Source organism: Talpa occidentalis, unplaced genomic scaffold (genome assembly GCF_014898055.3).
Source record: "Talpa occidentalis isolate TD23 unplaced genomic scaffold, MPIMG_talOcc4v2.1 talOcc4.3, whole genome shotgun sequence".
In the NCBI taxonomy this organism is placed as follows: Eukaryota; Metazoa; Chordata; class Mammalia; order Eulipotyphla; family Talpidae; genus Talpa; species Talpa occidentalis.
In genome coordinates this window covers 3,576,056-3,590,045 of record NW_023603184.1, presented here as the reverse complement: position 1 = coordinate 3,590,045, position 13,990 = coordinate 3,576,056, and the positions used below count along the sequence as shown (strand labels likewise).

At 37.6% G+C, this 13,990-nt stretch overlaps 2 protein-coding genes across 3 annotated transcripts in view; both read left to right on the top strand.

Moving 5' to 3' along the window:
• LOC119254495 (olfactory receptor 4A47) overlaps positions 1–1,946 on the top strand; it is a 409,525-nt gene extending 407,579 nt beyond the window's left edge. For both annotated transcript variants that reach the window (XM_054699209.1, XM_037521597.2), the window contains exon 2: positions 962–1,946. In XM_054699209.1, the coding sequence (XP_054555184.1) occupies positions 1,017–1,946 (930 nt within the window). In that variant the 5' untranslated portion in view covers positions 962–1,016. The remainder of the gene's footprint in view (positions 1–961) is intronic.
• A 6,399-nt stretch (positions 1,947–8,345) lies between these two features.
• LOC119254296 (olfactory receptor 4A47-like) lies at positions 8,346–13,807 on the top strand. Its single transcript, XM_037521412.2, has 2 exons — positions 8,346–9,264; positions 13,764–13,807. The coding sequence occupies exons 1-2, from the start codon at positions 8,346–8,348 to the stop codon at positions 13,805–13,807; spliced, it is 963 nt and encodes a 320-aa protein (XP_037377309.1).
• The last annotated feature ends 183 nt before the right edge of the window (positions 13,808–13,990 follow it).

Below are 13,990 nucleotides of genomic sequence, written 5' to 3'. Positions count from 1 at the left end.
TATATTGAAAAAAATAAATGTTTTATAATATGATTTTCTCTTTGCATCTGTTTATCATCTATTTATATATTTCAGTTATTTCTTAAAACCATATTGCTGTGGGCATTTTCATTAAGCAAAAACTGTATATGCATACACAATAATTATATGGTTTATGTAACAACCCATGGGATATGGCTTTTTAGTTTTAATGGCATATAAATGAAGGCTCTTTGAGTTAGGGGAGAGACATTTATAAGTAGTGTAATAGTCAACTAGCTAAATGGAGACATTCTCAAGGGAAGTCTAGCATTATCAAGAAATAAGAAAACCTAGAAAATTTGTGGTTAGGATTTTATGAACTTGTCATTAGTAGATAAGAAAATTTTAAAATGAAGCAAGCTCCCATTTTAAAACATTAAGATGCATTTAATGAGATGGAAAACACCTGAGAAGGAATGGGTTTATTGTGGGAAATGAAAAATTTACATTAATAAATACTGATCACTGTCTATTTGCAGGTGTCAATTAAGTTAATTATACACACAAATTCATTCATGAATTCCCCACTTGAGTATGTTAAACGCCTTAATGACTCTTCCCTTAAGTGTGACATGTATGTGACTTAACACAGGTGCATCTTTTCAGGGAATACCTTTCCCGCCATCTTTCACTTGACCTTTAAAACACAGCTAAAGAACTGCTTACTCTGGGAAGCCTTCCCAGATTCCATGTTGATTTAGATGTTCTGGTGCTAGGAACCCTTAGTGCACATGAATACATTTACAATGAATTTTACTAATCTGAATCCTCATTATGTATCAGATCACTGATAGCAGAGAACCACATCTTTTTCAAGTTGGTAATCCCAATATCTGTGACAGGCTTGACACAAACAGATTCTCGAGGCACATTTTTGGTTGAATAACTAAAAAAGATTAAATTTATAATACATTTAAATATCTCCCTCTCTGTTTTGCAGGTGAACTGTTTCTAGTACACAGCACCTATAAGGAGGAGTAGATGGAGCCAGGGTAATGGAATCAAGGAGCAATGTGACGTACTTTGTCCTGTTGGGCCTCACACAGAATCCAAAGGAGCAGAAAATCCTTTTTGTTTTGTTCTTGTTCCTCTATATTTTGACCATGGTGGGTAACATGCTCATTGTTGTGACTGTAACTTTCAGTAAGACTCTGGGCACACCAATGTATTTCTTTCTTGCTAGTTTATCATTTATGGATGTCATTTATGCTACATCTATTTCCCCCCAATTGATTTCAAACTTATTCTTTGGGAAAAGTGTCATATCCTTTCAATCCTGTATGGTCCAGCTCTTTATAGAGCATTTTTTTGGTGGATCAGAGGTCTTTCTTCTGTTGGCGATGGCCTATGACCGCTATGTGGCCATCTGTAAACCTTTGCATTACTTGGTTATCATGAGGCAGTGGGTGTGTGTTGTGCTGCTGATAGTGTCCTGGGTGGGAGGATTTCTGCACTCAGTAGTTCAACTGAGCACTATTTATGGACTCCCATTCTGTGGCCCCAATGTCATTGACCATTTTTTCTGTGACATGTACCCCTTATTGAAACTTGTCTGTACTGACACCTATGTCATTGGCCTCTTAGTGGCGGCCAATGGGGGAGTCATCTGTTCTATTGTGTTTCTGCTTTTGCTTATCTCTTATATTGTCATCTTACACTCACTCAAGAACCTGAGTCAGGAAGGGAGGCGGAAAGCCCTCCAAACCTGTGGTTCCCACATCACTGTGGTTGTCTTCTTCTTTGTTCCCTGCATTTTCATGTATGGGAGGCCTGCAAAGACCTTCCCTATTGACAAATCACTGAGTGTGTTTTATACAGTCATTACACCCATGCTGAACCCACTAATCTACACTCTGAGAAATTCAGAGATGACAAATGCTATGAAGAAGCTCTGGAAAAGAACAGTCATTTCAGGTAGTAAATAACTCCATTATCCACCTAAAGAGAAACATTTTTATTTTTTTAATTAATTTATTTTGAAAGATTTATTTATTTATACAAGCATTGGGTACAGTCAGAAACGCGGGAGGGTAAGAAGATTCACCAGAGCCAGAGCAGGGAACAGAACAGGCAGAGTGACGAAATACACTGCTGAGGGGAGCAGCGGGCAGCAGGAGAGGTCTGCTACTCCATGTAGGTAGCTCCCTGGCTGGCCGGGGATCAAACTTGTGCTGCAGAGGCTGCCAATAACTTCACAGTGCTGTGCTTAACCCCTTGTGCCACCAGGGAGGACCTGCAGGTGTATTTAAATATATGCTTGCTTTTACTATGCAGTGTCTTGAAGATATTTCCACACCAGTCCATATAGATCTAACTCTCAGATTTTCTTATATTGCATAGCTCTTACCAATATTCCCTTATAAATATGTTCTAAAATTATTGCATCTATTCCTCTTCATGTCCTCATTCTTTTTGACAAATAATATTCCAATAACTGCATTATTTTTCATATGTGCAAATATGATTTCCTACAAGTGGAATTGTTGATCTGCACAGTGAAAAAAATTATTAAAATGAAAAGACATCCTGCTGAATGGGAGAAAATATTTGTATATTACATATCTGAGAGGAATCTAATATTTGAGATCTCATACAACTCAACAAAAAGAAAACAAATAACCCAATTGAAAAAATGGTCAGGATCCAAATAGGACATGTGAGATACCACCTTACATCTGAGAGAATGAGCCACATCAAAATGAAACAAAAAAAGTGCTGGTGAGGATGTGGACAAAAAGCAACCCTCATACACTGTTGATGGGAATATAGACTAGTCCAGGACCTATGGAGAACAGTGTCAAGGTTTCTTAAAATATTAAAAATAGATCTAGTATATGATCCAGCATTTCCATTCCTAGGACTCTACCTGAATAATACAAAACCACTAATCCAAAGGGATACATGCACTCTTATGTTCATTGCAGCACTATTTACAAAATCCAAGTTATTTAAACAACCGAAGTGACCAGTGATAAATGAGTGGATTAAGATGTGGTATATAAACAATGGAATACTGCTCAGCTATTAAAATGACATATTGTTTAGGAATGCAACTTTGAAACAAAACTACAATATGAAATCTTGCCAGTTTGCTACTACATGGAGGAACTGGAGGGTATTTCACTGTTAAGTTAAATAAACCAGAAGGAGACGGTCATACTTAGTGTTTTTACTCATATGTAGGATATAAAGAAACACAACAATGGAATGGACAAAACTAAACCAAAACAAACCCTAAAAATCATTGAATCCTGAGTACCAAGCCATTGTTCTTCATCCAAGGAATTACTGTTATAATGCAAAGACTGGGATGTGGAATTAGAATACATCTGCTCTGCTATTTCCTATGATAAATAAGTTTATATTAAAAAAAAGGAAAAGAAAAAAAAAGAAAAAAAAAGAATCTGTAGAATTGAGGCTACCAAAGGGGATTTGATCATGTTGGTAAATCCTAAGTTCTCTGTCTGTACCCAATAGTCAAGGAAATCTGGGAAGTACACTTATTTGGATTTTATGTTGGGAATGTAGACACTACATAATCAAAACTAACAATGTCTTTTGGGCAATCACATGCTCCCAGTTTCCACTGGAGTTGTGTGTTTTAACTCAGGTTGACAATTTTATCTGATTTCTTATATGAAACTTACGAAGGTCCCTGTTTGTCTGTCCTACACTTAAGAAAGAAGGGAGATATAAGAACCACAATTAGATTAGTGAGCAGAAAATTTTTGCTACTCTAGAGCAATTGATATATTCAGTTAACAATACCTACTCTGTAAGCATTGTGCTTAGTGCTCCAGAACACACACAGATAATTTGGAGATTTTTTTTTTTTTTACCATATTGAGGTCATATTTATTCTCACATTTCCATCTGGACACTCTTTTTTTTTCTTTTGCTGACCATCACCTATTTGGCCCACCTTCATCCCTCCCTATCTCTGTTAGCCAACAGTCTATTCTCTGTATCTTTGAGTTCATTTATTTGTGTTGTTTTCGAAGTAACATTTGTTGATGACATACTGGTTTCAAGTGTATAGACTTAAAATCAACATCTGTAGACACTGCATCACGCTTACAAGAAGTCTTTGGAGTTCGTTCAGCAAGATAGCAGCAGTGTGATGAGAGTGGTGGGTAGCCTTCTACACACACACACACACACACACCACCCCCACCCTTTCCCCACAAAAGTGATGCAAAACAAGCTAAAACCACTGAAAGAGATACTCATTATTGGTGTCTATAATAGGAGACCCAACCTGACTGAAAGGGGTGGGAAAAACTAAGTAAACTTTGTTAAAAGTATAATGGGGCAGTGAATCTCACAAGAAGGAGGGCAAATAGCTAGAGGGAGCCCCCTCTACCTGTTGACTTGGGCACAGCCAATATGGGCCTCCCAGGACCTGGCAGGCACTGGTAAGTGGCTGCAAGAGCAAGCTCTGAGGATGAAGGTACAAAGGTGAGGTCACAGAGCAAGGACTGCTGGTTTGAAACTGAGGATCATAACACAGATCACCTCTAGCCTGAGGCAGGTCAGAGCACCTGGACTTCCCTAGAGAACAGACGCTATTGACGTCCAGGCTGTGATAACTGAAAGACCTGCCCCAGCCCTAGCCCCCAAGCCCTAGGCTGACACATCCAAAACACTTGTGCCCCCTATCTAACTGGGGTACTTCTTTTTTTTAAAGCTTTATTTATTTATAAATAGAAGAGCTGGGGTACAGGCCAGAGGTGTGGGTGGTGAAAGGATTCACCAGAGACAGAGTGGGGAGCAGAACAGGTGGATTGACTGAAATACACTGGGGAGGGGAGCAGTGGGAAAGACAGGAGAGGTCTGCTGTGCCATGTGGGTTGTTCCCTGGCCTGGGATTGCTTCATAGTGCTGTGCTTAACCCTTTGTGCCACCAGAGAGGCCCTAACTGAGGTACTTCTTAACCTTTCCAACCTATAATAGCATGTAACTTGGTAGTAATTTATGGAAAACTACCTTAATTTTGGCATGTTTTAGATGGAAACTTTCCTGAATTAAAAAAAAAATGCTTCATTTAAGTCATTCTCACTCAAAAGATTTCAAATAAAATCCAAATCCCTTACTTAAACTCTGTATTTCCTGAAGACTGTGATTCTCATTCATGTCTTCAACTACAGCATATTCTCTTCTCTTTTTATTACCAGCTGTGTATACTGAACTTTACATGTCTTAAATTCTTTTCAGTGCTGAGACCCTACACAAACCAGTGCTTCCATGGAGAGAGCAACTTCCTGTCCTTTGGATCTCAGCTTAAACTTCTTCAGTTAAGAAAGGCCTCCTTTGATAATGCGCAGAATTCCCCCTCCTATTTTCTATTCCCATAGTTTGTTTTTTGTCTTATTAGTGCTGAATGAGATGCTAATTGTTTCCTTCTTTATTGTCTGATTCTATTGTAAGAATATAAAGTCAGTGCAGTAGGACACTTTGAATGATTTTTATGAATTGTCCTAATTTTTAAAAAAGATTTATTTATTTACACAAGAACTGGGGTACAGGCCGGAGGTGTGGGGGGGGTGAGAGGATTCACCGCAGACAGAGTGGGGAACAAAACAGGCAGACTGACTGAAATACACTGCTAAGGGGAGCAGTGGGTGAGACAGGAGAGGTCTGCTGCGCCATGTGGGTATCTCTCTGGTGGGCTGGGAATCGAACCCACACTCCAGAGACTGCAGGCAGCTTCACAGTGCTGCCCTCAACCTTCTGCGCCACTGGGGAGACCCACCATTCATATCGTACTTCCTGACTTTAAGTAGTTACTCTAAATTTTATAATTGCATAAATAATTATTACATATAAACTGGTGACAAAAATTTTAACATACCTATCCACACTTTAAGGCAAAATAAATTAAGTATTAAATAAAAGGAAGAAAAAGTTACAGTGGCAAGTAGGGAAATACATGATAAATCAACCTTCAGTGGAACAATCTTCACTTGGATGATGTTTTCTTCCTGACTGCTGTCATCTCATCACAGTTCTACAGCATTATGATTGATACATCTTTCTGACCCTTATTACCTAATTTTGTCTAGTAGTATCTTTATATATAGATGCACTTTTAAAACTTTGTGGAAAATCCCAGTGAATTTAATTAAATGAGAAACAGTGTTGGACATATTCCAATTCTAGGACTCAGTGATTCATGTGGTTAGAACAGATAAAACGTCTGTGATCTTTGCTCCTCTCTGAGAGAGGATGCTAGTCTCTTAAGAAGTGATACAAATTTTCAGATGTTCCTTAATTAGGCTTAAAGCAAGATATAAAAATAGCATGAAAATAGCTCTCAAAATCTCAAGTCAACTTGTTTGGCCAGCCCAACACTGTAGAATGAGAAGGGCTAAGTGATTTGAGTGACATATTTATCTATTTTGAAGTTTCTTGTAAAAGACACTGACAAAAAATTTTCCTAAGAAATGGTTCCTTGCTGTCTTCTTTGTAAAGATGCGATTTACTTGTCTTTTTGGTAAGCCAGACAAATGTGATAAACCTTTGTATTCTGAGTGCATAATGGAATTTCTTTTAATAATCTTCAATGCAAATAAAAACAATCTTCTGCATCATCAGAGACTTGGATAGAGAGCAGATTAAAGTAAGATAGATCCTCAAGTAATAATGCAGCTTTGTGCTTATGAGTGAGTTAAAAAGCCTCCTTCAGCTTTTGATCAAATCTCCACAAGGTAAGATTAACAGCAAATTGTGGGTAGCAGGCTTTGAAAGTCTGTGAATTATGTAAGAAGTTTAATAACTGAAATAAACTTAGATTCCAATATACCAGTTTTGTCACTTAAAAAGATGTGACCTTGAAAGTTAAGCAGGTGTTATGAGCCTCAATTTCTTCATCTGTGAAATAGGATTATTGTTCTTTTTACTGTAAGTATTTAGATGATACATTAATTGAAATCCACTGTAGGAGTTTGAGCAAATGAGTGTTATAATCACAGTAAGATTTAAAAATTAGTATTTGTGCTGCTTGAGAACAAATTGTTAGAAATCAGAATAAAGGTGAAGAAACTTGATAGGAGGCTATTGCATTATGTCGAAAAGGTAGTGGGGGGCAGGGAAATAATAAAATTTGTGATGTATTTTGAAAGAGTTAATGGGAATTGTTAATGTTATCAACATGAGTGCAATAAAGGAGTGAAGGACACGAGGAACACCTATGTTCATTGTGCAAAGTTTAAATTTTTAGTTTTATAAATACTAATTTGATAGAAAAAATGGAGATATTGCATATACACATTTGAGACTAGGAGAGAGGGGCTAGAGTGACAAAATTGGAGTAATTCATCATTTATTGCTTACCAAGAGAGGGACTGTCCAAAGAAAGACCCTAAAAGAGGTCTTGATGAGGCATGAGATAGGTCAGGAAATGACCTTTATAAATGGCCTTTCATTTGTAATTTTATCTACTCACTTTGAATATGTAAATTGCCTTCAATCGGTCTCAAGTTTTATATTTCTATGTGGTTGTAAATATATACCTGTGTATGGAATACCTTGCTCATCTTCTCCTGTCCTTTCACTTTCCCTTTAAAACTCAATTACTGCATTGCTTCCTCTGGGAAGCCTTTGCTGTCTCCAGTTTGGTTTAGTCCTACACTGTGAATCTTAGCACTGCGTGAATTTCCCCCCTTGTGTTATCTTTGTTTTTTATTTTGTTTTTAGCATGATTTCTTGATTTGAGTCACATTGCATTCAAACATTATATAAGCTTCAGGTGTGCATTATTGAAAATCAACATATGTATGTACATTAAATTAACCACCAATACTATATCCTCCATACCATTGACCCTTTTACTCTGTTTCCCCCTTCCCTCTGGTATCCAATCACAAATTGGTCCAGTAGTCTAAATGTTTTTTATTTTATTTAGTCCATTCATTTTTTTTCTCTCTATATAACATGAGTAAAAACAAATGTTTTTCTTTCTCCCTCTATTTTGCAAGGCAAAATCCACTCTAGTTTTATTTATGTTAATACAAATAGCAGAATTTCATCTCTTTTTTTATAACTGCATAGTTCTGTGGATATTTTTATAATACCCTTTATTATAATTGGTCTGTAATTGTCTTACCCTATCATATTTGATGTCTCTGAAGATAGAGAACTATGTCTTATTCAACTTGGTTATGTTGGTGACATGTTTGTAACACATTTGACACAACTAGATACTCCATACATATTCTGTTAGTTAAATGACTAAGAAAAAAATTAAAGGTCCAGTGCATTTCAAAACCCCCTCCTTGTTTTACAGGTAAACTTCTAACCTGTGAAATCAGCACCCTAAAGACTAGATGGAATCAAGGAGCAATGTGACTTACTTTGTCCTCTTGGGCCTCACACAAGATCCAAAGGAACAGAAAGTCCTTTTTGTTTTGTTCTTGCTCTTCTACATTTTGACCATGGTAGGCAATGTGCTCATTGTGGTGACTATAACTTTCAGTAAGGCCCTGGGCACACCAATGTACTTTTTTCTCGCTACCTTATCATTTATGGATGCCACTTTTTCCTCTGTCATTACTCCCAGATTGATTACTGATTTGTTCTTTGGGATTAACACCATATCCTTCCAATCCTGTATGATCCAGCTCTTTACAGAACATTTTTTTGGTGGATCAGAGATCTTTCTTCTGTTGGCGATGGCCTATGACCGCTATGTGGCCATCTGTAAACCTTTGCATTACTTGGTTATCATGAGGCAAAGTGTGTGTGTTGTGCTGCTGATAGTGTCCTGGGTGGGAGGATTTCTGCACTCAGTAGTTCAACTGAGCACTGTTTATGGACTCCCATTCTGTGGCCCCAATGTCATTGATCACTTTATCTGTGACATGTACCCCTTATTGAAACTTGTCTGTACTGACACCTATGTCATTGGCATCTTAGTGGTGGCCAATGGGGGGCTGATCTGCACTGTTGTGTTTCTGCTCTTGCTCATCTCTTATGTTGTCATCTTACACTCCCTCAAGAACCTGAGTCAAGAAGGGAGGCGGAAAGCCCTCCAAACCTGTGGTTCCCACATCACTGTGGTTGTCTTCTTCTTTGTTCCCTGCATTTTCATGTATGCCAGACCTCTGAAGACTTTCCCCATTGACAAATCATTGAGTTTGTTCTATACAGTGATAACTCCCATGCTGAACCCACTAATCTACACTCTGAGAAATTCAGAGATGACAAATGCAATGAAGAAACTCTGGAGAAGAAAAGCCATATCTGGTAATCACTAAGTGTGACAGTCACTGTGAAGATAATTGGTAGACATTAGGACCAATCTTATAGGTATGCCAAAGCCGTCTTAAGTATGATGCAAATTTTCCTTTTCTGCAAAGGAATTATGATAATTATAACTAAAAAATGAACTATAAGCCTGTTCTGGTAATATTTTTCCAGGTAGACTATAAGCTACATAGTGTTTTATTTATCTCTCTACCTAGAAAGATGAAATCAATATACATTATATCAATAAATAATATGTAATGAATCATTTAATGACATTTTTGTAGTGTTATGCTAATTTTAGTTTCACATATAGTTTGCAACAAATCTTAGCCATGAAATTCTACCATTTTGAATTTATTATTTTGGGTATTTGGTTATTATATATCTTTGACCAGTTTCTAAAGCTCATGTAAAGTTATTTTAATTTGTTTGTTTTCCCAATGTTTCTATGGGGGAAATTAGGATTAGCTTGGGACATACAAAACTGCCATCTTTTTCTGGAGTCACTTTTAAAGGATTTCCTGGGAAGTATCCTTTATAGTTAAAGTTACGGGAATCGTGAAATGCTTAGTTTTCATAAATCATGCAGCACACTGTGAAATAAAAAGATCTGGGTATATAGGAGAGTTTTTGGTCTATATTTTCCATCATATCTTTTTGTACCATTACAGTGTTTTTTCAAAAGCATAAAATGTTAGCTTCCAGTTGGCTCATATTTGGTCTGATAATTCTGTTTTGAAATAGCAAGAGTTTGATCCTGTCTGGGCTGAGATCTCCGTGGATCTTGCCTTGTCTTCTTGCCTTCTTAGTGAAAAAGATATCTTCCTGTGTGACCAAACTCTATTTCACATAATTTTCCCCTTGAAGTTCGCACAGCTGTGTATTGACTTTTATTCTGCCTTTGGAAGTCCTGCAAGCTGCAGAGTTTCATTCATAGAGGAGGCATTAGAGACTCTGGTGTCAATTGGATTAGGATTGTAGTCTGGCTCACTAGCTAATGAGCAATGCATGCACATTTTCCCAGTTCTTGAATATATTGATACTAGTATATTATTTACTATATTATAATATTCTTTATATAAATATAATAGTATATATAAATATATAAGTATGGGATTTATAAATGTAATTACTACTCTTTCATTTGGTTATTTTAAGCCTTGAATGAGATAATGTGTGTAAAGCATCCAGGACAATGTCTGGTACTCAGTTGGTGCTTAATTAATGTCCCTGTCTTTGTTGCTTTCTTCATTTGTGTCCAATTTTTTTCATCCTTTGAAATTTATGATTTATGATTCAATTTTATGTAGCTATTATATTAGAGACCATGAGGAATTTTCAGAAATATGAGAGTAAACAAAATAAAATTAATATTAAGATTATTGTTATTAATGCTGAATAATTTACTTTAAAAATGTGAATGTCACCTGTATTAAAATCAGGATAAGGGAAACCTCATACTTACATGAACTTTTAAAATGACAAATAAGAAAGGCATGACTAAATAAGAATGCATTGACTGTTATAACTTAGGCTGTAAATGTGGCAGATACTATGAAGGCATTGTTTTGCATAATCCAAGATCTATGACATTGCTACAATTATTCCTGTTTTTAGACTAATTAACTAGACTCTGAGAAACTGAAATAACAAGTTCAAAGAGTTGTCAAAGTTGATTTGAATCTATGTAGTTTTAGATTTATTTAATTAATTAATTCATTCATTCATTCATTCATTCATTCATTTATACAAGCACTGGGTACAGTCAGAAGCGCGGGAGGGTGAGAGAATTCACCAGAGCAGAGTGGGGAGCAGAGCAGGCAGAAGGACCAAAGTACACTGCTGAGGGGAGCAGTGGGCGGCAGGAGAGGTCTGCGCACCAGGTGGGACCCTCCTCCAGTGGCTGGGGAGCAGCCTGGGATCAAACCTGCACTGCAGAGGCTGCGGGCAGCTTCGCAACCCAGTGCTCAACCGCTGCACCACCGGGGAGGCCTGAATCTATGTAGTTTTGTTCTAGAATTGAACTCTAAATTACTATGGGAAATATCACATTCATGACACACACCTATGTAAACATTTTCTAGTGGTGGAACATAAACAATAAATAAGTAAATACATAAAAAAGACAAAGAGTAAGTTAAGTCCTTAAAATAATAAGGAAGCGATGTGATAGTGACTCAAAAGGTAGGCAGGCACTTTAAAAAGGGGTGTTCAAAACAAGAAACCCAAGAGCAAGAATTTAGAGCATTTATCAAGCCATGTGCATGGATGAGAAAAATTGAGCAAAAGTTCGTGAGTAACTACTAAGAGGCGTTTCTGTACATGGAAGGGGAATTTTTTCTGACCTGGATACATAGCATAGACTAACTACTCTCTTCTCTTCTGACTCAAGGATCAACTAGCAACTTTAACCCCATGTCATTAATTCAGCTCTAATTAAAATCTGGATGAAGCTGAAGAGAACACATAGATGTAGACACACATCTATATCTATGTATTTATACACACAAATGTGTATACACACGTGTTATACATATATATTTGTTGAAGCAAATATTACCTCCAGATGTTGAGCTTACATAATTTGTAGAGTGCAAGTTATCAGTTTAACCAAATTTATACTGAAGTGTAATTGTTGTAAATTTAGCAGTTGATAAAACTACGCACAATTGTTCTTCCCTATTCAAAAATGGAGGAACCAATTTTCCTGTCTAAATCAAGCAAACACACCAGGAAAAAAATGAAATCATGGTTTTCAAGACATTAGATATCACACACTGTTGACAGTGATCACGGAGAGATGGGTTACTAACAAACTGAACCCTAGGATTGTTACGATTCATTGCCTTTACAGTGTGTCCATGGTGTGGTACAGAGAGTGATGCCTAGGAAGATGTGGGGACACTCCCTGAATTGAGGAGATGAAATTCAGAGTTGGAGGGATCAAGGCATTGAGGATTCTGAGAATTAATGCTATAGAATACTGAAGAGAGGGAGAGGTGGGGGGATAGTGGGGTACAGGAAGAGGAATTGAGAGAGAGGAGCAGGAGGGGAGAAAGGACGAGCAGAGGAGGAGGAGTTGGGGGAGAGGAGATGAGAAATGGGAAAATGAGGGAGAAATAAAATTGGGGGAGAGAGAATGCTGAACCGCAGAGGACTCCCCTCAATTGTCTATCAGCGTAAATACATTGGAGGAAGCTGCTTGAGACTGGGGTGAATATCTACCCAGGTGGTTTAGGAAATGGGTGTTGCCATTACTCACACTGGCCCAGGAATGGTGCCCATTTTCATCAGCTGGACAACCTCACAGTTCACAGGGCAAGGACACTGGGTTGAAGACTTAGGGAGATCTTGCCTCAGTAGTGGATGTAATTAACTCTAGACAGAGCATTGCTCCAGACCTTCCTAATAAACCATAATAGAAAGACTAGGAAACAGATGCAAGATGGAAACATTCAGGGCCTCCCCGGCGGCGCAGCGGTTAAGGGCTGGGTTGGGAAGCTGCCCACAGCCTCTGCAGTGCGGGTTTGATCCCTGGCTGCTCCCTGGCCACCGGAGGAGGGTCCCACATGGCGCGCAGACCTCTCTTGCCGCCCACTGCTCCCCTCAGCAGTGTACTTTGGTCCTTCTGCCTGCTCTGCTCCCTGCTCTGCTCCCTGCTCTGCTCCCTGCTCTGGCTCTGGTGAATTCTCTCACCCTCCCGCGCTTCTGACTGCACCCAGTGCTTGTATAAATAAATAAAATAAATAAATCTTAAAAAAAAGATGGAAACATTCAAAATCAAACTATTCAAGCTGCTCAATTACATCTCAGAACAAACTCTAGCATATTCATAGCAATACAAAATAACCAGTACTTACCATGAAGAAATCTCAATGTCTGGCATTCAATTCATGGTTGTTAGGCATGAAAAGAAGCAGAAAATCATGTCATGCCCTTAGTAAAGAGAATAATAAACTCACATCAACCCAGAAACCCAGAACTCACACAAATATTAGCAGTAATAGAGTACTAGAAAAGTAATTATTGTAGTGTCCATCTGTTGAAAAATTAATAGACATATGGAAGAGAAAGTAGTCCCAAACTGAACTTCTAAAGAGATAAAAGTTAAAATACTTGAGATGAAAGTGCTAGATGAAACTAGAAACAGAGTAGATATTGCAGAAGACAAGATTATTAAAAAGGAAATTATCTCAAATAAAATTCAGCAAACATTTTAAGAAAGGAAATCATCTCCATGGATTGTGGATCAACTTCATGTTCCCAATGCATGTATAATTGGGATATCTGAAGGTAAGGAAAGTGATAAAGGGCAGAAAACTTATTTAGAGTTATGCATTATCTCTAAAGTTGATGAAATCTATATAAATGCAGACCCAAGGGGCTTAAGCTCAAGAATAAGAAACATGAATATAACTACAAAGGCTTACCATAATCAAGCCACTCAAAATAAATAATACACAGAAAAATCTTAAAAGCTGAAAATATGTATGAAGGAAAAATTAGGGTGATTACAACTTCTTTGTGGGAGAGGAGATAGGAGCACCATTTTTATTGTATTTAAAGAAAACATTGGGCATGATCACTTCTAGCTCCATCCATGTTGCTGCAAACTGCATGTGTTTATCTTTTTTGATTGCTGAGTAATATTCCATAGTGTGCTCAGCGAAATAAGACAAAAGAAAAAGAAAAATACCGGATGGTCTCACTCATAGCAGGAATT